This window comes from Arachis duranensis, chromosome 10 (genome assembly GCF_000817695.3).
Source record: "Arachis duranensis cultivar V14167 chromosome 10, aradu.V14167.gnm2.J7QH, whole genome shotgun sequence".
Classification (NCBI taxonomy): Eukaryota; Viridiplantae; Streptophyta; class Magnoliopsida; order Fabales; family Fabaceae; genus Arachis; species Arachis duranensis.
The window spans coordinates 5,049,400-5,076,327 of NC_029781.3; the positions used below are offsets into that span (position 1 = coordinate 5,049,400).

Below are 26,928 nucleotides of genomic sequence, written 5' to 3' on the forward strand. Positions count from 1 at the left end.
AAAACCCACGACCCACTAACCTAACCCACCCCCAAATCATTCAGTACTCAGTTGTCACCACACGCCTCCCTCAACCCTACTTTTCTTTTCCTCCAACGAGCAGAGGGACTCCACAATCGACGCCGGCAGTGAGCCAGTGACCACCGTCGCGACCGACGAACGCCGTGAAGAACACTCCCACCGTCGCGGGTCGTCGCGCACCGTTACGGCTGCTGGGTTTTTGGGTTTTGGTCGCGGGTCGTGAAGCACCATTGCGGGTTCTAGGTTTCTAGGTTTTGGTCGCTGGTCGTGAAGCACCGTTGCGGGTTCTGGGTTTCTGACTTTCTGGCTTCTGGGTTTCAAGCACTGTTGCGGGTTCTGGGTTTCTGGTTTTCTGGCTTCTGTTCGTGCTATTTTCCTGGCTTCTGTTCGTTCTTCACTTGCGGTAAGTTCTGGGTTTCTGGCTTCCGTTCGAATGTTGAATAAATTTGTTCTTCAATTCTTTGTGAGAGGAATAAATTTGTTCTTCAATTTTTTGTATGTTGAATAAATTTGTTGAAATGTTGAATAAATTTGTTTGTTTGCTGGCTTCATGATTCTGAGGTTATTCGTTCATGAATTTCGATTTTCTCTGCTTGATTTTGATATCTGTTCATGATTTTGTTTACTGGCTTCATTATTTGTTTGTTTGTTGGCTTCATGATTCTGAGGTTATTTGTTCATGAATTTGTTTGCTGAAGATTCTGGTAGGTGAGTCCTCTCCTCTTTGCTGTGTTCTTGCTGTGTTGTGTATTGAAAAGTTGTTCTTGCTATGTTATGGTATAGAATGGTGTGCTGTTGCAATTCTTGCAACCCTCTTTGCTGTGTTTTTGGCTGTGTTCTTGTTATGGTATTAATAATTATTCTTTTACTGTGTTATTGATTAATTGTTAATAATTTATATTACACAATAATCTGTATTTTTTTGTTAATAATCTTGCTGTGTTGTTCTTGGTGTTGTATTTAAACTGCTGATGGTGTTGTAGTTATTAACAATTTAGACATAAGTGTCATATTATTTACATGGTTTTGATTTTTATGCTTGTGTATTTTTAGTCTTGTTTCAAAAATGTTTCAAAAATGTATGTGTGGAAGAATACTATATGTATACGCTGCATATTTATGCTTAAGTGCTGACTCTACATAATTCTCTTCTTCAAGTTCTGCTCTTTATTATGTGAAATTTTAAATTTTATTAAGTTAGAAATTATTAAATTTATATATTTAAAATTATTTTTAAATTTTTAATAATTTTATTTAATATTTAATTAAATCGGTTGAACTCCGGTTGAACCCCGATTGAACCCCGATTGAACTAATGAACCATTAAATCAGTAACCTCATCGGTTTATTGACCGGTCTGGTTCTCGCAACCTTGATGATTAATTATGAGTAGTTCTCCTTATTAGAACCATAATTTTTCTTCATACTTCGTACTACTTGGTACTCTGCTTTAACTCTAGATCAACCAAAAAACATCTCTCTCTCTCTCTCTCTCTCTCTCTCTCTCTCTCTCTCATGGCTACCACAGACCCGCCAGAGAAGCTGAAATTAGAAACAAGCTTCGACTATGAGAAGAACGAAGAGAAAAAAGAAGAAGAAGAAGAAGTGTCGCCGGTTGAAGAAGTGCGACTAACGGTTTCGAACACTGACGATCCAAGCCAACCAGTGTGGACCTTCAGAATGTGGTTCTTAGGTCTAATCTCATGCGCGCTATTATCTTTCCTCAACCAGTTCTTCGCTTACCGTACGGAGCCACTCATCATAACTCAGATCACCGTTCAGGTCGCCACACTTCCCATCGGTCACTTCATGGCGGCGGTGCTGCCAACTACCAAGTTTCGCCTCGGATCCAAAACGATGTCGTTTAACCCCGGCCCCTTTAACATGAAGGAGCACGTGCTCATAACCATATTCGCGAATGCGGGTAGCGCTTTCGGGTCCGGGTCACCCTATGCGGTGGGTATTGTGAACATAATTAAGGCCTTTTATGGACGCAGCATCTCTTTCTTTGCTTCCTGGCTTCTCATCATTACTACTCAGGTTAATCACTTCCTCCTTCAATTATCCACTTCATTATTAGTAATAACAATAATTAATTAATTACCTTTTATATCCATCTTATTATAATTTAAAATTAATTAAATAATTATATAAAATATGATTTAAGTCTTTATTTGCCATATATATAGACCTTGGTTCATGGTGATGACGTCAAAGTCTCATGATTGCCGTTGCCAATTCCCAATTATTTTACTTGAAAATTGTGTTTTGTGAATAATGACAATTTTGAGCTATCTATGAATGATTTGTACTTTTTATTGCTCTGGATTGCGGTTGATGTATTATATTCTTGTGTTTGATGATTGATAGTTACAACTTACAACCTAACTCTATTATTGGTTTATTGTAGTATAAACGTATGTATGTATGTATTTATGCACGTACTTGCTTATAATGAATTTAATTAATTAATATTTGTAGTGAAACTTAATTTTAAAAGATATATAGAGCTATTTAGAGATCACGATTCTTGTGTTTCGATAGATTCCTGTTTGAAGCAGGAATTCTTATGCGTTTTTCTTGCTCCATGCTTATGTCGTGATTGTTTTTTTTTATCATCCTTAGCTTTCATTTTTATTCTCAATTGTTGTAATAATTTTTATTTGGCTTTCGGAAAAGAATAATTTATAGTATTCAATAATAATAATAATAATATTGAGTATATAGGTTCTGGGTTATGGATGGGCTGGGTTGCTAAGGAAGTACGTTGTGGAACCAGCTCATATGTGGTGGCCTGGCACTCTCGTTCAAGTCTCACTTTTCCGGTATTCACTTTTTCCTTCTTCTTCTCTTTATTTATTTATTTATTTAATTATTTATATTTATATTTTATTTTAGACAAAAGCCCAAAAGATATACTATTAAGAGGTTTAATTTGTTAGGATATTCCCACCCTAGGATTTAACGTCAACTATTAGGGGTGACTAAATAAATTGGAAGTTAGATATCAAGCTCTTATAAAATTCGGTATAGCAATTAATTAATGACAGATCAATTAAAATATGAGTTAACTTTTTTTTACATTATTATTATCCAGTTACTTGCAAAGTAACTTTGACTTGCATAGTTGCATTATTGAAAGATATTTTCAAAAGTCAATTCTATGGTGATTATTATTCAATATTTAATTTTTGTTTAATTTATTTTTATATTAAATTTTAAAAATATTTATTTTTAATTTTTTAATAAATTAAATATTATTTTTTTAGACATAGTGGCAATCACCATTCTCAAATGGCATGAACCGTCAATTAAGAGTTAAGTTTTTAATAATATTATATTAGAAAATGGAGTAGAACTGACTCAAACGTGACTTGTGTGAACAATAATCAGCTGATTGATATAAGATGAGAAAAATTGTGCATCGAAATAGCCGAACCTTCGTTCTCTATCCTCATATGAAGTCAAGAAAATAGGGGACTGTGGCCTTGTGGGACAAGGAGATAACTGATAAGTATGTTTGCGTATTTTGTGGAAAAGGAAAAAAGGAAGAGAAGAATTATAGTCCGACAAACCCAGTTGACTTCAATAATAACGAGAGAGTTAATAACTTAATATCAACAATTTTTTTTTTCGGTAATAATATCAACAATTTAAATTCTCCTTTCACACCCAGGCCACAAGGAAAGAAAGAAGAAACAGGCTTTCCCTTCACACTGCACAAAGTAGTTGGCTATGATCCGTTAGTTATTGTCCCGGGTCTTCAAACAAAAGCAAAAAGTCATATTTTGGGCATTAAAATATGGGCCAGGCCTTGTTGACTACTAAAAATGTCTGAATTGCATCTTCCACACAAAAAACAAGAGGTCATATCTGGGCATTAAAAAATGGGCCAGAACCTTGTTGACTACTAAACAGGTTTGACTTGTATACTGGTAATGACTCAGGGTAATATTAACTTTATTGCACTGCAAGGCCTGTAGCAGTGTACATTCGAGTTCAAATTCTAGTTATAACTAAAAAGTTGTTATATGAAATTTATAAAAAAAAAAGAAAATTAGTGTGTATGTTAGGGTCTTGACCCAAAAAAAAATATTGCGCTTGGGACATGTTTTGATATATTTTGTGTCAACTTAAATTAATTTTAAGTATATATTTACCTTGCTAGAAACTATACCAGATTCAAATCTTAACTATTTCTAAGAGTTGCTATATAAAACTCATGAGAAGGGGAGAGGATGTGTGTGTTAGGATGTAACTTGGAAAAAAAAAACGTATGTGGAAGAATCGAAAAAAATTGTATAAAATAAAATACTTACCAATTAAAAAGGTTAATAACCAGTGATAAAAAATAACAGAAAATGTTTTAAATTGGTCTATAAAAAATATCAATAAATTAGTTTTTTAATTCACACCTCATAATTCAAACCAATTTGAAGCATGTACAACACTAAATTAAATCAGGAGTCGTATTATTTTGACCATTATACTATGATAAATATGTAAGTTCAATTAAATTAAAAGAATTTAGATTCTTTATTTTGTAAAAGAATTTTACACATATATCTAATCACATATTGTTATATGATAAAAAGTAATTAATTTTTGAATTTACTACTTAAAAATCTATAAATTCAAATAGATGAAGTGCACAACTCTTTACTACCACATCAAAATCAAACTCAAATTAAAAAACAAAATGTCAAAACATTTTTCATATGATGACGTTTAACGTATAAACATTTGTTGGTATGCAGAGCTTTGCATGAGAAAGACAACAGCCATGGAATTTCACGGGCAAAGTTCTTCTTCATTGCACTAGTGTGCAGTTTTTCATGGTACGTGGTACCTGGATTCTTCTTCACAACGCTAACAAACATCTCATGGGTCTGTTGGGTGTTCTCCAAATCAGTAACAGCTCAACAACTAGGCTCAGGCATGAGAGGCTTAGGCCTTGGAGCCATCACACTTGATTGGAGCGCCGTGGCATCGTTCTTGTTCAGCCCTCTCATCTCGCCCTTTTTCGCCATTGTCAATGTCTTTGTTGGCTATGCAATGATAGTATATGTGGTTATTCCTATTGCATATTGGGGTTTGAATGTGTATAATGCAAATAGATTCCCTATTTTTTCATCACATTTGTTCACAGCTCAAGGTCAACCTTATAACATATCTGCTATTGTTAATGACAAGTTTGAGTTGGATATTGCCAAGTATCAAGAGCAAGGGAGAATCAATCTTAGTGTCTTTTTTGCTCTCACTTATGGTTTTGGATTTGCTACCATTGCATCTACCATCACACACGTTGCTTGCTTCTATGGAAGGTAATACAATGCTGCTTATGTTATCTTAATTTGCAACCACGTTTGATTTAATGCAGCAATATGTTCCAAACTCCACTTTGCAATGTAAATTTCCATAGCTCTTAGTTATAATTCAAAATTATTTGAAGTTGGAATTTTGATCTACCGAAAAAAAATGCAGGGAGATTATGGAACGTTATCGTGCTTCATTCAAAGGCAAAGAAGATATCCACACAAAACTGATGAAGACATACAAAGACATACCATCTTGGTGGTTTCATTTGTTGCTAGGTGTTGCTTTAATGGTTTCTCTAGCACTATGCATCTTTTTAAAAAACCAAGTTCAAATGCCATGGTGGGGACTTCTCTTTGCTGCGGTCTTAGCCTTTGGATTTACCCTTCCAATTAGCATCATTACTGCCACCACAAACCAGGTGAGTTAAAATCTTCACTCCCCAAGAACGGGGAAACTGTTAAGTACCAATTATTTTTTATTCAGGGAAGTTTAAGTTATTAAGCAAAGAGTCAAAGACACATAACTGAAATATGTTTATGCTCTTTGAACAGACACCAGGGTTGAATATCATCACCGAGTATGTCTTTGGTCTCATATACCCTGGAAGACCAATTGCAAATGTTTGCTTCAAAACTTATGGCTACATCAGCATGTCTCAAGCCGTCTCGTTTCTCAGTGATTTCAAGCTTGGACACTACATGAAAATCCCCCCAAGATCAATGTTCTTAGTGCAGGTATATTGTTTATGAACAATTTAAGTCCCTTCCTCATCAAAAAATTTTGCAGAGTTCATATGTTAGTTTAACTATAATTGTTTATTTACTGTGATCCAATAAAAAAATAACAAGAAAGAAGAAATGACACTCATAAGGAAAAATGCATGCACATAAGCTGATATATTAATTGTTGCATAGGTAGTGAGATATTGATTCAGTTCTGCATTATATTGCCCATACATATAGTTCTACATTCAAGATAAGAATAATCACAGTATCTATTATCTAAATTTGAATGAAGTATAAGAGCTCTATCATTTTATAGGACTTGTTAAGGATGCAATCATAGAAGCAGATTTTCTCAATGAAAAGAGACTTTTTGATATACTAAATATTTGTAGATGGTAATTGAATATATCATGCCATGTAAAATCCAACTCTAATGGTATTACAAGTGTCCCATGTTTTGTGTTTTCTCTCAAATTCTTAATCCATTTTATTCATAAATATATGCAGTTCATAGGTACAATGCTTGCTGGAACTATCAACATAGGGGTAGCATGGTGGTTGCTAAACTCTATCAAAAACATATGCCATGATGATCTCCTTCCAGAAGGTAGTCCCTGGACATGCCCCGGTGACCGTGTATTCTTTGATGCATCAGTAATCTGGGGATTGGTAGGACCAAAGAGAATCTTTGGCTCCAAAGGAAACTACAGTGCAATGAATTGGTTCTTCCTTGGTGGTGCAATAGGGCCAGTAATTGTTTGGCTATTGCACAAGGCATTCCCTAAACAATCATGGATACCCTTCATCAACCTCCCAGTTCTCCTTGGAGCAACCGGGATGATGCCACCCGCGACACCATTGAACTACAATGCCTGGATTTTTGTCGGAACCATTTTCAACTTCTTTGTGTTCCGATACAGAAAGGGTTGGTGGCAGAGATATAACTACGTCCTATCGGCCGCCCTTGATGCCGGGGTGGCGTTTATGACTGTGCTGCTGTTCTTTTCTCTGGGATTGGAGAACAAGAGTATTAGTTGGTGGGGAAATGATGGTGAACATTGTCCATTAGCATCTTGTCCAACAGCCAAAGGCATTGTGGTTGATGGTTGCCCAACACACTAATTAATTGGTTCTTATCACTGCAATAATGTGACTCTTAATTGTTTCTATTCACAGCAACAATAGCACTCAAATTATGTAATGAAACTTGCAAATTAAGTCAATGTAATATATAGTAAGCTGAACAGAATCTATTGTGCAAAGAAAATATAGTTGGTGTTATATATCGTTTGCTAGTCTCTTAATGTTAAAATGACTCTCAATTTGTTCATGGAGAAGGGAATGTATGATAAAGGAATAAGGACTAAACAAATGAGGCTTCTCATTTCTGAATAATATATACAATTAAAGTTTAAGAGGATGCAGTAATTAGTCTAGTAATCCTATTTAATAATGCTTATTATTATTATTATTATTATTATTATTATTGCAAATAACAAATTTGACATCTGCTGATGGATTATTGTTAGGCAAGTTTTATGGTATAGATAGTAACTTAGTATCTACATGTGTAGATAGTCGGTGGTAAGTTCTGGTTATGACAGGTGGTATAAGTAGGGGACAAATTATTCAGTATTTCAGAGAGGTTGCAAGAAAAGTTTAATAGACTCACGTGAGGGGAGTCATAATTAGGTTGGATAATAAAACGTTATAATGAGAAATTAATTTTGGCTGATTAGGGGTCCAAGCCTTGGTCCTTTTTTCGTTTTTGGACAAAAACATATTTTTTTGTGTCATAAGTCTTTACAATAAATACCCAAAAATTCAGAAATCACTGCAACTATGGTAACCAAAATACAACAAGGAGAATAACGTCACTGAAACCACTATGGCAAAGAAAAAATAAACCCGACCCATAGAAAAAATAGTTGATCCACCATTTTAGTGAGTGAAACCCATTCCCAATTCCCAGCTGTTGCTGACCCCAGAAAGCATGGTTCTCATGAAATGAGAATGCTTTGTTTGCTAAAAGAAAAAGAAAGAAAGCACGAAGAATACCCAGAATGCATCTCCTCCCAAGTCCCAACCCTTCCTCCAGTTCTCCCATATCCTTCTATCAAAAGAAATGGTAACTGTAGAATCACCGGCGCAACCTACCGCACCCGCCCATCGCAGTCACAGGCAGGCGTGAAACACAGAAGCCTCCCTTCCTAACCCTAGGCTCCCATCTCCATTTTTTGTTATCTCCTTCCTTCCCCCAAAATTAAAACAGAAACCCTAGAGGTACTGCCGGAAGTAGAGAGCTGACGCAGCCATCCGTTGCAGTCAGGGACTTGCCTCTCCATCCCGTCGGCGTTCCCGGAAGAACCACACTCGGTTAGGTCTCCTTCCTGGCCCTATACCGGCGACGTCGTCTGGTTGTAGTGTTCCTTCGGAGGTCAGTGCTCACTGCTAGTGGATAAATTAATCTTACCCAGCTGTACTTCTGCGGTCCCTTGTCCTACTCGTCGTGTGGTCTCCCTGTTGATCGTGCTTCTGTCCCTTTGCTGAAACTGCTTAGAGAGTAGGTAATGGGCTTTTTTTGTAATTATCGCTCTGTGTTTTTCATTCTTCACTCAGAACATCTTGTTTTTAGATTCTGCTACTCCTACTTAGATTGAAATTTGAATATAGCTATATTATGGTCTTGTTTTCTTGTTTTCGATTGATCTTTGAGTGCTATCTTTGACAAAGCATTCTTAGTTTTTGAGTTTGGAGGAAAAAAATACACGTACTTTCTATTATACCTGTTCAATAAGTATCTGATTAATTATTATTCGAATGTTGTGGTTAAAATTTTTTATTGATTGATGATTTGGTTACCAATTTCCTTTGCTTGAATTTGTTAAGTTGATAGTGTGTTAAATTGGTTTGCTGCTGCCGTTTTAAGTTGCAAATTTTTTTTAGGGTTTTGCAATTTCAATTGCCGGATTATCTATTCAGGTGTTGTGGTTATTTATTTGTTAAATTGTTGTTGTGTGTACCTATTGTTGTGTTTGAAATCATTGAGTTGCCATTTTCTTCTCAAATTACTAATTTGCTGATTTGGTAAATTCTTGTTATGGTGATATTTGAGATTGTGGTTGGCTATTACTGGGTTATTGAGTTTTTCTATGAAGGTCTTATTCTTGTTAAATTGTTCTTGTTTCCATGCATAATTTGTCCTTGTGGTCTACAGTTTCATTAGGTTTAGGTTTGAGATAGCTTTGATGTATTTTGGTAATTGTGATGTCTTTTGATGAGATGTGGCCCAGAACAGCCTTTGATTTGGTTTAGATATGGTTGATGGCCTAGAACCTGCTAGTACTATTCAGATTCTGCTAACCGTACTCATATTGAAATTTGAATGTAGCTGTATTATGTTCTTGTTTTGTTGTTTTCGGTTGATCTTTGAATGCTATCTTTGACTATACATTCTCAGTTTCTATGTTTATAGGAAAAATTATACACTTACTTTCTATTATACCTGTTAAATAATTCTTTGATTAATGATTATTTGAATGTTATGTTTTAAATTTTTGAATGAATGATGATTTGGTTATTGATTTCCTGGTCTTGGATTTGTTAAGTTGATAGTTTCTTAAGTTGGTTGGCCGCTGCTGTTTTAAGTTATTAAATTTTTACAGTTGTTGTAGTTTGCTAATTGCTGGATTTTCTATTCAGGTCTTGTGGTTGTTTATTTGTTAGGGTGTTGTTGTGTGTACCTATTGTTCTCAAATTATTATTTTGGTAATTTGGTACTTTGTTGTTGTCGTGATAATTGAGATTGAGATAGGCTATTATTGGGTTGCTGAGTTGTTGAATGAAGTTCCTCTTTTATTTAAATTGTTCTTGTTTTCATGCATAAATTGTCTGTGTGGTCAAAAGTTTATTATGTCTGGTTTGAGATAGATTAGATGCATTTTTTGGTAATTGTGATGTCATATAATGAGATCTAGCCCTTAGTAGCCTTTGATTTGGTTTATATATGGTTGATGGCATGGAACTTGGTAGAGGTAAAGGCGTGTAATTTTATAGTAGAATTAGTTATTATTTTGAAAACCAACTTCTACAACTTAATAGATGGAGTGCTATGGTAGGATGGGCAAGGCAAACAGTTTGTCTCCAAATGAAAGTGAAAATGAGTTAGGCCTTTCAAACAACGACGTTGTTGACGAGGATGACTTAAGAAAGGTTGAGTTGTTGTCGGATGATGATGGTCGTGAATATGGAGATGTGACTGGGTTAAGTGCAGATGATATAATGAAAAAGGTGTTTCGAAGTAAAGAGCGTGCATATGAGTTTTATTGTAGGGTAGGAAAATGCAATGGATTTGGGTCCCGTAAGGGAGACTATGCAAAGGATGAAGATGGGACTGTAGTGAGAAGGAGGTTCTTCTGTAATAGGGCTGGCCTAAGGGATGGGAAACACTACAATAGACTAGACAGGAAGAGATGCCATAGGCCTAAGACACGCACGAATTGCCAAGCCTTGATGTTTGTATAACTTGATAAGGGTAGCTCGATTTGGAAGGTTCGGAAAGTAATCCTCAAGCATAACCACGAATTGATACCGAGGGGAATGGTTCACATGATCCGAAGTTTTCGGGTGATATCGGGTTTCGCAAAGGCCCACATGGATGGAATGCATGCGTATGGGTTGCCAATGTCTAAGATACAGGGGTACATGGCTGGGATTGCGGGTGGTTATTCTTGTTTGGGTTTTACCAAGAAAGACGTATACAACTATATTGATCGGTCGAAGCGTGCAAAGGTGGTTAATGGATACATGAACGCTGCTATAGTCTACCTAGAAGGCAAGGCAGCTGCTGATCCCATGTCTATGGCCCGGTACAATTTAACTAAAGAAGGTATGTTGACAAACATGTTTTGGGCAGATGGTCCTAGTAGGGTTGATTTTCAACACTTTGGAGACGTCGTTGCATTCGATTCGACGTATAAGAAGAACAAGTACAACAGAACCCTTGTCATATTCTCAGGTTCAAACAACCACAAGCAAACAACGATTTTTGGTTTTGGTTTGGTTTTAGATGAGACAATCGGTTCATACAAGTGGATGTTGGAGAACTTGTTAGAAGTCATGTGTGGGAAGATGCCCTCTGTTGTCGTGACCGACGGGGATGAATCAATGATTGCTGCAGTTAGAAAAGTGTTGGCTCGGGCAACCCATAGGTTGTGTGCATGGCATCTGCAGAAGAATGTGACCTCGAACACCAATGAGCAGATGTTCCGTGAGGCCAAGTGGTTGTATGCCGACATGGAGGTTGAAGAGTTTGAGGGTGAATGGGCACAGGTTGCTGAATAGTATGTGTTACTCAATACGTATTGGGCGTTACAACTGTATGAAAAGAGGAAGATGTGGGTAAATGCGTACTTGCGTCGCAAGTTTTGTGCTGGGTTTCGCACGACGTCTCGGTGTGAGAGTATCAATTCCCATCTAAAAAAATTTCTGTTGTCTAGGCACACTATTTTAGAGCTTGTGCAGAATCTGGAGCTACTAGTACCGAAGTACTGGAACAATGAGCTGGTTACATAGTTCAGTTCAATGTATGGTGTTCCTGTTATGACAACCTGTCTTGATCCGATGGAACAGTTTGCTGCATCGGTGTACAAGAAGGTCATATTCACACAAGTCAAGAAAGAGATTGATTCTATATCGGTCGTTAACTTCGTAAGCAAACGACGGGTCTCAACAACCATGGTGTACACGGTTGAGGAGTATGGATTCCCCGGTCAGAATGTGGTGGCATTGTACGATCCAAAAAGAGGGAGGTTGGTCTCTCGATGTGGATTTTGGGAGAAAGAAGATTTTCCTTGCAGGTATATGTTTTTTGTCATGAAGCACAAGCATGTAAAAAGAATTTCTGAGCAGTTGATTTTGAGACGATGGAAGAAGGATGTGAAGACAGTCAATGAATATGCTGAGAAGACGACACTAGCTCATGAGCGGGGTTTCTTGTTGAGACATGGAGCCCTGCATGCTGCTTCACAGTGGATGTTGTTTGTCGGATCTAAAAATAACGATCTGTACAAGAAATGCATGAGCAGAATCAGGTAGATATGTTGTGATCTACAAGCACGCAGCGGCAATGACACGATGGATAGGAGTCCGAATGCTGCCTGTGATGTTCGAGATCCAACCGTTGTGCGCACAAAAGGGGCACCTAGCACACGGGGACACAAAGGTAGAAAAAGGAAGTGCACGAGATGCAGGAAAACCAGGCACACAAAGGGGAGGTGCACTGAGCCACAAAAAATCCCAACCTCAACAAAATATAAATAGTGTCCCACCAAGAAAACGACACTAAGCAAACTCGAGGTAAACAGTTGTTTGCAATATCATTATTCGCTAGTTAAATAGTTTGACCTCATTGCATCAGCAACATTATATCAATTTTGTTGTCATATAGGTTGTTCTGCCGAACTTTAACCTGCACGCTGATCAAGGCAAATGGTTAGAAGAGGGAGACGATTGTCGCAAGGAGCAGGATGCCGGAGCTTATGACGAATGGGACCATGTAATAGGCACAACGCAAAGCCAAACTAGGAACATGGGCGGAGTGGGTAACACCGTCGACTGGAATATAGAGGTAATCAACTTGTGGCTTGGTAATCTCACTTTCGATTGTTACTCGTATTCTGATTTTAAATTTGCATAGAACATGCTTTATGGCAGGGATTGTGTTTGGGAAGTTGTTGATGCTATTTCATGGTGCTGTTTGTATTAGGATTTTATTGTTATGGAACATGCAAATTAGCTCAATGTACTTGATTTTGTTATGGTCATTGTTCAATAGAAGTAGTTATTGTGTTTCATTTACCTTGGGTGAGTTTGGATTAATGTGAGGTTCTTCGTTATAGGTGTTGGAGATATTGCGGTTGTTACCAGATCGGTGCTAAAAGTATTAACCATACGGTGTTCTTTGTTGAAGGAAAATTTTTTATACGTTACCAAGGTTATTAGGGTCACAAATTTCCTTGGTTTGTATTCTGTTAATCTGGCTGATGCCCGGAATCGTATGCAGCTACATCCAAGTTAGCATGGAAAGTAAATTTTCTCGTTGTTATACCTCCATATATTGGATTAAATAGTTTTGCAGTTGAGGGTAGATTCAAGGACAGTAGCAGACCTATTTGTTATCCATGCATTTTATAAATGTATTTCCATTTACTTGTTCCCACTTTTGATTGCATTTTAACGATAAAGAAATATCAGATGATATAGGATCTCTCGGGTCTATGAATTTGTATCTCCAGGAAATGCATTGCAACTTAACGCATTGAGAGAAATAAAAGCTTTTCGGATTTGTTAGGAACCACGAACACGCAAGCACTGATTTTGACATCTCACACTTGGAATATTATAATTTCCTTTCATATCTTTATCCTTTCTTCTTGTACTAGTAAACATATCTCGACTATAAGTTCGTTCCATTTTTAATATTCACAGCTTCAACCGCCTGGTAATTGTGCTTATGCCTTCAGGCTGATTGAAATTTCTATAACATGTACTGTGTTAATTTTGGTTTATAGGGTCATTCCATTTTTTACATATCTCGACTATAAGTTCTTTCCATTATTTACGTGTGTTTTTTAATTATGGTTTACATGATATTTTTAATTATATAGCAAGATCTTTGTATAGATTAAAAATGTTATAGATAATTCAATTTTTTTATTAAGTAAAAAATATCGACAATTAAAAATTTTAAATTTTTTAGTTACATATTGTCTAGAAAGAGAATTAGTTAAGTTTAATAGTTCTAATATGTAACATATATAACTAAAAGTTTAAGGATAATATAAAACTAATAAATTTATAAAGACTAACAACATAATTAAAGCTTAACTAAATTAGATATCGTGGCTAGACTTCAAGGGGTTTAGTGCAAAAGGTTTCATTGATGTTAGATAAAGCAGGTAACTTAAAATCCAATACAATTTACGAACCCTTCTAACGGGTCAGCCCATGACTCTAGCACGACGACCCATTTTAATTACCAATGGCGGTAGCCCAAAATAAAAAGTGCTATACTGCATGCAACATAACAATACCAAAAGGTTGCAGGCAATGGGAGAAGGAATGTTTGGAATCACATTAACACGTCAGGACAACGAAGTTTGTCCTCACCAATGTGTGGGGTTCAAAAAAATAAACATCCTCTACTATGTTACTTAGATGGTCAGGCTTTGGCTGCTCATGCTGCCGGCTGTTGTATCCTCTAGCCCACCATCCTTGGCGTCACACCCATCAGTGTCAAAGTAGCTCTTGACTGAGTTATCCCAGAAATAACCTGCCTTCTGACATACCTCCTCCCTCTTAGGGTTCGACTTCGACATAACCAGATCCACAGCCAATCTCATCCGAGTTTCATCGTCAACCCTCTATAAACAATAAAATTAGCAATTGAGTTACTTCTATACGGTTCATGGGTTTAGGGGTTTTCCAAAACATTTTGCATCAAACAATTACTCATAAGTCACAACATCACATACACATACGTAATAGAAACCAGGAAGCAACATGCGGTCGGGTTAGGGGAACACTTATGCATACCTCCAAGTCAAAGAATCCCCATAGATGTGACAGCTCCATCCATTGAGCAACCTAGATGCCATAATCATTGGATATTGGTACTTGTTGATCTATCACAGGCTCTGAAAATTTGAAATCCGTGACTTGTGGTGGTTTGCTTTTTGGCCTGTCATAGAAAACTTTCCTTCTCGCAGCAATTGTTAGATGTACCTAGCCTGCAATGCCAACTAGACATGATACTCAGGTATAGTAAATTCAAAGAATGCCACCCATCATTATTAAGTAGAACACAAGGGATTGTCACGCGGTGAAACTTCCACAAAATACATCTGGTTGATCTAGGCGTCACACATATTTTGAGACTTTAGAAAGTCCAGATAAATCAGGCATTCGTTCTGGATATCAATGATCATTAAATACCAATGACGATTTAAGTGCATCGATACATGGATCTGCGAAAAAAAATAGTAACATTCGGCAGGGACATCTATAAATGGATCAAACCGCAAATCCATTGTCCTCTGGAATACAGAGGTGTACCTTTGTCAGATCATCAGCCCAGCCCATGTAGTGTTGCCTGCTGAAGGACAATGTCTCCTTGCAGAATGCGACAGGATTCAGAGCCACTTGCTGCATTATCAATATCATCCGTTAGTTTCTATTATGGCACTCGTGCTTACAATATACATAATAGAAGTTGGAGTAGTTATTAAACAGTTGCTAAAACACCATTTAAACACTTAAACTAGTCTAGCATGGTGAAATTAAAATTAGAGGACAAACGACATTATTCGGGGTTTAGGCGACATACTACAAATGTCGTCGGAAGCCACCAGATGCGCCTATCTGCTCGCTCATCAGTCAGCATAGTAGCCAGCAGAGTCAACACCTGCACAAAGCGTCACAGTCGACGTATTTCCAATTGTTAAAACAAAGCTTATCAATATAAACTATTAAACTAAGACAAGTAACAGTGAACCGACTAAATGTTAGTTCAAACAACTTTACATCATCCACAACTTCCTCTCCCGGTCGCAACGTCCACAAAGCTTGCTTGTCTCCCTAGCAGTGTTCGTTAAGGATCAGCACCTCCTTACAGGGTTCGATCAAGCAAAATTAGAAGTCATTGAAAGAAAATTGTAGCAAAGAACAATTGGAAAAAATAGCAGCATAGTAAAGGCGAAGAAATTTACTGGGACTTCAAGGCAAAACTAGCAATAGGTGAAATATGAGGAAGGAGTCATAATTAAACTAGCAGATGGGAAGATTGCGACAGATGTACGCAAAAAAGTGATTATTCCATACTTTATTCCTGGGCCGAAGCCCAACAAGGCCAAAAAGTTGAGGAAATTTGAAGGTCAAAGCATGGGACATTTTGCAAAGTGGTTACTCCTTGTTTTATTAATATTTAACAACAATTCAACTATGTTATTATCATATATCAGCTAGGCTATGAGATTCAATTATATTTGAGAAATACATTACAAGAAATTGTTCATTGAAATTATTTATAATGCATGATTTTGCTATTAATTATATAGCTTACAGTTTTCCAAGGGACTTGATGAACCTTTTTATCTTTATGGACTTAGATATTTGAATGGAATGGATCACCCAACATCCTAATTTTTTTGGGATGCAGTAAATGCAGACCGAACCATGGGCCTAAGGCCAAAATTTAATGTTCGCATTTCTTAACCAACTGGATTCTTTGGTGGCCAAAAAATGCATGATTCTTTGACTTTGCCAAAAGCTAAAAAATAAATGGGGTTGGGGGAGCGGCTGTACTAAACTTTAGGGGATTGACCAAAAAACAAAAACTTTGGGGAAGAGCCATGCAGAAAATTAACGATGTTACCAACTAATAGCTCCTTCAAGTAATGAGCTAATAAGAAATTCACAATGCTACATGAATGGCTTATTGTGATCCTTCATGAAAGAATCTGGTTAAAAATGTCCAATGAGAAATGAAAACACAAATTTAAGATGCATACGATGATGGAAGTTTCGGTTTACTAAAGCACATTTACAAAACACCAGCACATGCAAGTAACTACTGAAAAAATCAAACTATTAAAGTAAATTGACGAATAAGGCCACGTACTTCATCGAGAGCCTCTGACCGAATACGTACGTAGCGACCGCTAACTCAACAGTCACAAAGTTGACACCAGCGGGGGAACAGAACACAACGTCAATACACTGCACAGTTGTCTGGCATGATATTTTATTTCTCCAACTCATAAAGGTCATGTAAACTCCACAAAGGCAGGAACTAAGGAAGGTTATAGTACTTACGTGCGGGAGGTCTCCACCGTAAATGAAGCCCGGTGCACCCACTCAGTAAAAGAGAGGGACTCCCTTATCACCGTGGGCACGAATGGTGTATCGACTGGAATCATTGCCAGAAACAAACTCTAGCCGCCGCTATAAAAAATTTGTGAAATGAATCCAGGAAACAAAGAAGCATTAGCTCATGATAAAAAAAATCTATAGATGTAAAAAACCTTGAGTGGTTGTTGCTTAACGATGCTAGACTGTAATGCAGGCCTTGTACCCTTTTTGTAGTCAGAATTTTTTGCATGGTCGAGGTTTGTGTTTACAGCATTCATCCCAGCGCCGATCTTGGCTATAATAGCATCGACATCGTTAGTAACAGCCACCGCGTCGACATTCTCACAGGCCAGCTTCGGCTTTCGGTGAGACTCCTTCTTTTGCTTCTTTGTGTCGTGCACAACAATACCTTTACTTGAACCATACCTCTCCTGGTGCGCTAGCGGCCTTTCTTGTCCTTTTGCATATTCTGAGCACAGTATCTCCAGTAGGGTTTCGTGACCATCAACCGTACGCTTAAGCTTCTTAATCTCCTCTGCCTGAGTCTCAACAATAGATCTAGTTGCTCCATCAGATCCAAGCAAAATCTGGAAACCCAAAGAAAACAAGTTTCTTAAAAACTATAGACACACAGTTGAAAGATACCATCAACTAAAGAGATCCATTTGGAAATGATCGTTATGTAACCCACCTTATGCACTTTGTTGAACACGTCGACGATAGGATCATCCGATGTGGAAAATACCTCCTTAGTCACAGCCGGCATTTGCTTTGCCTCTTCCACACCGGAGTCATCTTTCGAAGTCATATGAGGACTCCCAACATTCAGCAGAGTAGCCTTCCCCTTGTTTTTCATGTCTACCTCCAACGACACAGAGTAGAGAAGATTGTACCAACGTAATTGGCGCCAAGTTCACATGGGCCAAATAAAGAGATTGTGGGATGCAGTATGTTGGATATATGCCTTACCTTATATTGAAAAAGTTGAAGTCATGGGCTTATAGATGTAAGGCCCAAGTGTTGTAGGTTCATGAGAAGAAAGGCTTGGGAGTACTACAGAAAATTCACGGTCTCAAAGAAGCATACTTTCGGATTAGACAGCAAAAAGCACTAAAAGAGGTGCATTTTAGAGAGAGAAGGTTTCAAATCTCGGATTTTTGCTTCGCACACATTTCGATGTATTGATTATCTGCTGTTTCTTCCAAAATACCCGTTCTTGCCGAAACATTCTTTCCAACTACAGACTGATTAATTGGATGCAAAAGTCATCCATGAGGCCTAACTTGCAGGGCCGACTGAAAACCTATATTTGCATCAGCTTGCCACTACATGTATTGCCATCCCATTATCAATTTTTGGTCCGTTAGTTTTTTTTTTTTTTGTAAATTAGTCAGCAGAACCACAACCTTATGGCACCGTGATTTTCACCCTCTGAAATTAAGTTTGCTAAATATGGAACGTCATTCTAGCTAAATTCATACACGGATCAAGTAGACATTAACATAATTTAGTTTCGTAAAAATGTTGGGGCTGAAGCAGCATATTAGAAAATACTTATTTCTTTTGAGCAAAAACTTTGAATTAGTGTACCACCATGAAACAGAGTTCCCTGGTTAACATGGAAGAAATTGTTATTAGGCAAAAATTAAGAGACTGCCTTGTGTTCCATTCATTTAGATATTACTTGTGCAATAAGTTGGATACTCGTGCAGTCTAGAAGCAACTTAAATTGTCATAATAACACCTGTATCTAACCCCAAAATAAAATGGCATAACATTAACGACTAGATTAAATTTAAGTCATTACACAAATCATGAGCAAAATAGCAGCAATAATATCATTTTCAATCGGATATTTGCCAGCCACCCAAGTAGTCTAGCCCGAAAGGAAACATTAACAAATACAGCCATATTACTAGTTCTAAATTACACTAACATAGAAATCCCAAAGCCTGGCATACCTCCATCCAAAACATGCATTACATGATCCAGCATGCACCTTATTCCTCTAACATCTCCCCAAACATTTCAACTTGTCTAGAAAGTTCCTCGTTTTCTTTTTCTAGTATACGAATTCGCTCAGTCAATCTACCTACTTTGTCAGTCTGATTCAAACGTTCTTTAAGCCGGCCCAAGATACAATAGTTGTAATAATGAATGGTATAACCAGTAGCCCCAAGAATTTTATCAAGTATTGTGAACAAAACTTTTTGACGAGCAACACGTTCCGCATAGCACAAAGGACCATGAGCCACAAGATCTATACCTCTGCTATTGTGAGGCAGAACCACCGTGAATCTGAACAGCACACACTCATCGTTCGTGTTGATTTCCTGAGGAACAAAAAGGGGAGAACCAATTTGAAAAAAATGATCATTCCCGCATCAACATCAACTCCATGTCTTCCACATACACAAAACGACCGTCTGTCCCTGTATCCGTAACTGCACGAGCCAAACCAAGTTATTGTTTCAGAATAATGCACATCTACAACATCACTATTACTCTGCCTTTACAGGAGTGCTACAAGAAAAATACCTATTGAAGATTAAAAATAATATAAATGATGTTCATGCTCACCACTCACTCCAGTAGGGTTGCTACCACCACTGCCATCTCCAGAGTCCAAATTGTCAACTGCCATGAGGACGAAAGAAACTTTCTGACACGAAAGGAGTGAACAGAAAGCACCTTCTAACAATCTCAACGGTCTTCTTCTGACCGGTTGAGCATGTGGTGTTGGCCGACGAGCAGGAGGAGATGCGGCACTACGTAGCCAAGCCAAGGCTTCTGATAGATCATGGAAGCCACGATGTTCATTGTTCCGGAACCCATTCACCTGATGCTCGCATTCCTCCCATGACCTGTAAATGCCTGGGACACGACCTCTTCGAACGGCATAGAAGGAAAAACGACCAGCTTCGGTCGTCATGACCATTAACATATGCAACTGTGGCTATATCTTCGAAGAATACGAGAAAACGAAGAGTGCTGACAACACTATGAAAAATATGGGAAAAGCATTTTATGATTCATGGATATATTCATTAACATCCCTCTCCCACCGGCCCAACCAAAATTCACATGAGTCTGATTCCACACTCACTCTAAACTAATTTTACTCACATAAAAGATGGTAAAAACAACTTTTTTTTAGTTGTTTGTTTAGCCACAATTAAAAATATGTTCTACGAAACATAAATTAGTAAAAAAATATAAATTATAAATAGGATTGAATCAGCAAGTAAATTAAAATATAAATTTTTAAATTAAAAAAAAAATAATAAAAATAAAACAATAGAAACAAAAACAGATAGATAAGTGTTTTTATATTTGTATTGTTTAATTATAGTTAAATAACGAAAAGGTAATTAGAATTTAAAAAAATTAACCTAAAGTTGATCCGCCTATAGAGATCCAAATCATAACGAAACAAATCTCATTCTAAATAATAACAACAACAGTATAATACATTGTTATCGTATCACAAAAAACAAATATGTGAAAGTCTTTATTTTTACTTGCATTTCATTAAAAACGCGGCTCATTTTTTTAGAGTAATATATAACTATTTGCATTGATTTTTTGGCCTTTTCTGTTTTTCAATAAATATGACTTGTCTCTAATATTCTCAACCAATCACAGCATAAATGTTTGGCTATTATTTTATAATGTAAAGTCATACAATTTTTACCAATTTTTAATGTCTTTTCAGTACATGATGCAACTTCTACTCAATTGAATAGGAAAATAGGATATTTGCTTTCATTTCTTCAAAATTATTTTTTTTCCTTAATAAAAAACCAATATAAATGAATCAAAAACTTATTCAAAGAGCATGATAACAAGATGTTACTTTTTTGACACGGTAACCAAAAAAAATTAAGAATCCTCAACTTTATTCATTAGCTAGGTAATCATTATATGTAGTAGATTACATTCCCAACACATTTCAATTTTAAAATAAATATATATATTGTTTATTGTAAACACTCAGGGCCACTGTGTCCATATTTTAGTTTCACCATGATTTGTGCAAATGGAAAGCTCCTCAAGTCCTCATTGACTCTTCGGTAACCCACCCTAATCCCCTCTACTTGAACCCACAATATATGCTACATGCATCATTATGACAACACCAAACCTCCCACTAATAACAATAATAATAAGGCAAATTCTATGGTATAGATAGTAACTTAGTAGCTACATGTGTATATAATCAGTGGCAAGCAGTGGTTATAATAGGTGGCATAAGAAGGAGACAAATTGTGGAGTATGCCAGAGAGGTTGCAGGAAAAGTTTAATAGAATCACGTGAGGAGAATCCTAATTAGATTGGATAATAAAATGTTATAATGAGTAATTAATTTTGGCTGATTAGGGGCTCAATTCTTGGCCCTTTTTTCGTTCTTGGACAAAAACGCTTTTTGTGTCATAGGCGTAAAAAAATATAGCATACATTAACATTATTTATACTCAATATTCAAGAAACCCAAACATCTCTCCAACTATAATTACTCACAAAAAAAATAAAAAGGACCTCGCTGCCTCTACTATACCCCTTCCAAGTTTGAGCTTTCATCCAATAATAATAATAATAATAATAATAATAATAATAATAATAATAATAATACAATTAGTTAGAAATAATTTTAAGCAACATTTAATTAAATATGCATCTGTTATATAAAATAGTTTATAGTTAATGTTTAGTAATATTAATTTAATGAATCATTTTAAATTAAAATAAGAATATACTATAATAGTGAATCAAATAATAAAGTTTGATTTGTTTTGTATTTATTTAAATATCTAAAAACACCAAAATATATAACATTTTCACAAAAAAAATGATTCTTCTCTTATAGAATTGCAAATTATATATTTTATTAAATATTATATGAACACATTATTATGCACATAGTAAGCAAAAGAAAAAAAATACATAATGGTAAATACATGTTAAAATATTATGAAAATATACTGTTGTTAAGATATAATATATAAATAAAAAATTATGTATATATGAAAAAATACTAAATGTGTATGCTTGAACATTATCTTGATGAACTTGGTTACATAATTTAAATTATGAATATTAATTAATTTTTTATAAAAATTTAATTTATAAAAGAATTATTTAAAAATATCTATACACTATACCCAACCAAAAATTTAAAGACGAAGAAGTTATTAAAAAATTGTTATAAAAAATATTTATTGCTACCAAAATGTCAACATAGACAAAAAATTGTAATGATAGACTAATAATTACAGTATCTATGTTGGTAGCTTGAAATTGTTATTATAGCACACGCTCGAATGGAAAAGTTTGGATATAGAATAATAAAGAATCCTTTTACGCATACCTAAAATTAAAAGGCATATTTAGACAAAAATTTGATGATATATTTAATAGAAGATAATTTTGATGTGCATATAGTTGTTTTGCATGTGCGTTTAATTACGTAATGCTACAAGAGGAAAAAATTAATTTTTAACAATAGAAATATACAAAAAATTACACTGATGTTTAACAACAGAAATATACAAAAAATTAGAGATCACAGGCATTCCATTTTGAAAAATCACTCTAAAGAAAATAAAACCCAATGGGTTCATCATGAACTGGCCTGAGTGGCTGAGACTAAGAGCATGCTGATAAATCCGTAATTCTATGATGAATTTTTATCTGAGAAGAGGAAATTTTAACAACTTATGTTGCACTTATTCATTGAGATTGCATGCTTTTGTAAAGTTCCTTCTAATTGTGGTTAATTTTTTAAAAAGAAAATACGTTTCATACTTAAAATTGCCAAATTTAATTCACTTTTATTCCATTCGATACATTGATATGTTTGTTTAAGTGATATAAGTTTTAGAAGGTTATGATGGCTTAGGAAGTTAGAGAAAAAACATGTAAATGTGGATGATTTATGACGAAATGAATACTGTAAATTTTCCAAGTCGTGTATACGCTTCATCCTCAATCCGTGCGTACGCATCATAGGCACATACGCATGACCTCTGGCACGTGACTCGCTTGAACGAACACGTTGTTGGCGATTTCACTCTCATTTTAGGTCCGATCAAAATCATTTCTGAAGCATTCGAAGCACGGATCAAGTGGGTTTTGATCCTGTTTTAGGGTTTTTGGGTGTGTTAATTTAACTTCCCTCTAATTTTAGTTTTTGATCCCGTTTTAGTTGAGTAATGTTTATATTATCAGCTCCTACCATCTGATTTTTATTGTTAGTCTATTGTTTTATTTTTTTACTATTTTTAGCTTAGGAACACGGGCTGAGTTTCTATTTTTCTTTAATATAATTTGAGGTTTTTTATGTTTATTATTGTTCATTTGAGTTGTTATTATTGCTTTCTTATCTTAGTTAGTTGTAAATTTTATTTTTTCATTTTAGAGACTTGTGTTGGTTAGTTGTTGTTAGGTTTAGGGTCCGCTGTTGGCAAGTTGCAATGTTTATATATTGATTCAACTGGGTCAAGGCAACTCTGACAACAGTCTGCATTCTATTGTTGTAGAAGGTCACTGAATGGGTTTCGTTAAAATCGGTAGCAGGCTCCGATAAGAAAATTCCCCCTTTCCATACCTTTTTCCATTTGCCCAGAGGAGATAACACAATGACATGTTCTAAGGCCTGAGACTGTACGCAAGATGTTGCTGCAGCAGCCAACTGTTGTTTGCTATTGTGGATTATAGATCCCACTAAAGAGGAAATTACAGATGAAACGCCGATGAAAATGATAAGCGGTCTTTTGGACAAACGTGTTTGAGAATATTAAAGTGCGAAACAGTGTCTGGAATGTTGTTTTATATGTGTTTGGTAATTAATTCTGTTGAGCCGTGATTTTTTATCCTAATCTCTCTGTTGTGACACTTTTATTGTGATTTTCTATCCTAAACGTGCATTCTTTTAAAGCAAGAAGTATTTAGCAATCGTTTGCTTTCACCTAAGTTTTTTTAGGTTTGTCGTTGACCTTGTTGTTAACATCCTTGCAAGTGTTAATACATGTAAATATCTTTCATAAAATAGTTTACTTCTATCTAGTTCGTTTTAATTTTAGTTTTGAAGTCACTCATTCTTAGATTAAGCTTATTTTTATAAAGGTGATAATTATAACCTTAGCTAGTTTTTCTTTTCTTAATTGTACAATATCTTTTATGATTGCTTTTGACAAAATAGTTGTAGTATATAATAGTATAATAAATATAAACTACTTAATAAATTATTAAAAAATGAAAATAGTAGTTATTTTAATATTAGAAGGAAACAAAGGCAAACATGATACAATGATATTAACAAAATACTTATTCTTCGTGAACTATTTAATTTTAGTAGAGTTAGAAATTTTTAAAAAATTAATTAAAATATGTATTTAAATATTAATTATAAATGTTTGAGTAGTTTTTTATTTTTATCTATATATGAACAGGTGAACCAGTTCAATCATTGACATGGTGGTTGGACTAGAGACTCAGTAACCTAGTAACCCATCTAGTTCGAACAGTAGTTCAGTTTTAAAACTATAGTTATTATTAATTTATTGAAAAAATATTAACTTGATATAACAGTGAATAATAATTCTGCTTAAATAGAGTACTAAACAAAATACTATATAAAAATTGTAAAAAAAAGTTATAAAAAGGAATAAATATATTTTTGCTAACCTCACATTATTATTTAATAACATATTTTTATCAAGTTATCCACAAAGACGTGAAGATATTAAACATTTGATATTCTTATTACAAATTTTTAAAACATAAAATTTAAATGAATTATATAAAACGATTTTACTTCTAAAAATGATCTAAAATAAACAGTAATTTATAAATATAAATTAATTAAAATAATAAACTGTATATTTTATGGTGAAATTGTTAGAATGTCAATTATTTATTATTATTATTATTATTATTATTATTATTATTATTATTATTATTATTATTATTATTAGTGGGAGGTATGGTGTTGTCAATAATGATGCATGTAGCATATATTGTGGGTTTAATTAGGGGGATTAGGGTGGGTTATCGAAGAGTCAATGAAGAGTTTTCTAATTACACGAATCACGATGAAACTAAAGAATGGACGGGTTAGCAGTGATGATGTGTATTTACAGTGAACAGTATATATATTTATTTTGAGATTGAAATGTGTTGAGAATGTAATCTACTACATATAATAATTACCTAGCTAATGAATAAAGTTGAGATTTCATAATTTTTTTTGGTTACCGTGTCAAAAAAGTAACATCTTGTTATCATGCCCTTTGAATCAGTTTTTGATTCATTTATATTGGTTTTTTATCAAGAAAAAAAAAAGAATTTGGGAGAAATGAAAGCAAATATCCTATTTTTCTCTTCAATTGAGTAGTAGTTGCATTATGTATCCAAAAGACATTAAAAATTACATGAGGTGTTCACTGTCTAGTATTTTTTGTATGACTTTACATCATAAAATAATAGTCAAACGTTTACACTGTGATTGGTTGAGAATATTGGAGACAAGTCACATTTATTGAAAAACAGGAAAGGCAAAAAAATCAATGCAAATAGTTATATATTACTCTAAAAAAAATGAACCGCGTTTTTAATGAAATGCAAATAAAAATAAAGACTTTCACATATTTGTAATTTGTGATACGATAACAATGTATTATACTGTAGTTGTTATTATTTGGAATGAGATTTATTTTGTTATGATTTGGATCTCTATAGTCAGATCAACTTTAGATTTTTTTTTTAATTCTGATTACCTTTTCGTTATTTAACTATAATTAAACTATACAAACATAAAAACACTTATTTATCTGTTTTTGTTTCTATTATCCCAACCTTATTTACTTATCTGTTTTTTATCTCATCTATTGAATAGATTATATATTAAACTTTGAGACATGACATAGATTAAAAATTAAAAGTGACATCTTTATAAAAAATGTTGTTATATTATTAAAGTTATTATTTTGAGTCTTATGTCAATATTTTAAATTGCTTAAAATTTAAGTTTTTAACAAAAAATTTATTAGAGAATTATTTTATTTTTATTATTTTTTATAAATTTTATAATATTATGTTTTTGTTTTTATGTCATTATCATTTTAATACTTTCTTTTTGAGAATTTAATAAATTTTTACGAGTTGAGATTTTCTGTAAAGTTTTTAAAATTTCCCCTTTTTTAATTTAAAAATTTATATTTTAATTTACTTGCCGATTCAATTCTATTTATAATTTATATTATTTTACTAATTTATATTTCATAGAATATATTTTAAAATGTGGCTAAATAAACAACTAAAAAAAGTTATTTTTACCATCTTTATGTGAGTAAAATTAGTTTAGGATGAATGTGGAATTAGATTCATGTGGATTTTGGTTGGGCCGGTGGGAAGGGGTGTTAATGGATATATCCAGGAATCATAAAATGCTTTCCTCATATTTTTCATAGTGGTGTCAGCCCTCTTCGTTTCCTCCGTGTTCTTCGAAGATACAGCCACACTTGCATGTGTTAATGGTCATGACGATCGAAGCTGGTTGTTTTCCCTTCTATGTCGTTCGAAGAGGTCGTGTCCCAGGCATTTACAGGTCATGGGAAGAATGCGAGCATCAGGTGAACGGGTTCTGGAATAATGAACACTGTGGCTTCCATGATCTGTCGGAAGCCTTGGCATGGCTGCGTAATGCAGCGTCTCCTCCCGCTCGTCGGCCAACACCACATGCTCAATCGGTGAGAAGAAGACCGTCAAGATTATTAGAAGGTGCTTTCTGTTCACTCCCTTTATGTCAGAAAGTTTCTTCTGTCCTCATGGCAGTTGACAATTTGGACTCTGGAGATGGCAGTGGTGGCAGCAATCCTACTGAAGTGACTGGTGAGCACAAACATCATTTATATTATTTTTAATATTCAATAGGTATTTTATTGTAGCACTCCTA

General features: G+C 34.9%; 2 protein-coding genes across 2 annotated transcripts; both read left to right on the top strand.

Annotated features, from left to right (window-relative positions):
- The first annotated feature begins 1,482 nt into the window (after positions 1–1,482).
- LOC107468666 (oligopeptide transporter 4) lies at positions 1,483–7,346 on the top strand. The gene is made up of 6 exons (XM_016087996.3): positions 1,483–2,061; positions 2,749–2,846; positions 4,779–5,345; positions 5,506–5,758; positions 5,892–6,074; positions 6,573–7,346. Exons 1-6 carry the CDS (start codon positions 1,537–1,539, stop codon positions 7,185–7,187), a joined length of 2,241 nt encoding a protein of 746 aa, XP_015943482.1. The 5' UTR covers positions 1,483–1,536; the 3' UTR covers positions 7,188–7,346.
- Positions 7,347–10,166: 2,820 nt separating this feature from the next.
- LOC110276739 (uncharacterized) lies at positions 10,167–10,589 on the top strand. The gene has a single exon (XM_021133831.1). The coding sequence runs from the start codon at positions 10,167–10,169 to the stop codon at positions 10,587–10,589; it is 423 nt and encodes a 140-aa protein (XP_020989490.1).
- Positions 10,590–26,928: the final 16,339 nt, after the last annotated feature.

Coding starts and splice junctions, on each gene's coding strand:
- LOC107468666 (XM_016087996.3), top strand. CDS start 1,537: ATGGCTACCACAGACCCGCCAGAGAAGCTGAAATTAGAAACAAGCTTC. Junction 5,346..5,505: donor GTTGCTTGCTTCTATGGAAG/GTAATACAATGC, acceptor AAAAAAATGCAG/GGAGATTATGGAACGTTATC. Junction 6,075..6,572: donor GATCAATGTTCTTAGTGCAG/GTATATTGTTTA, acceptor AAATATATGCAG/TTCATAGGTACAATGCTTGC.
- LOC110276739 (XM_021133831.1), top strand. CDS start 10,167: ATGGAGTGCTATGGTAGGATGGGCAAGGCAAACAGTTTGTCTCCAAAT.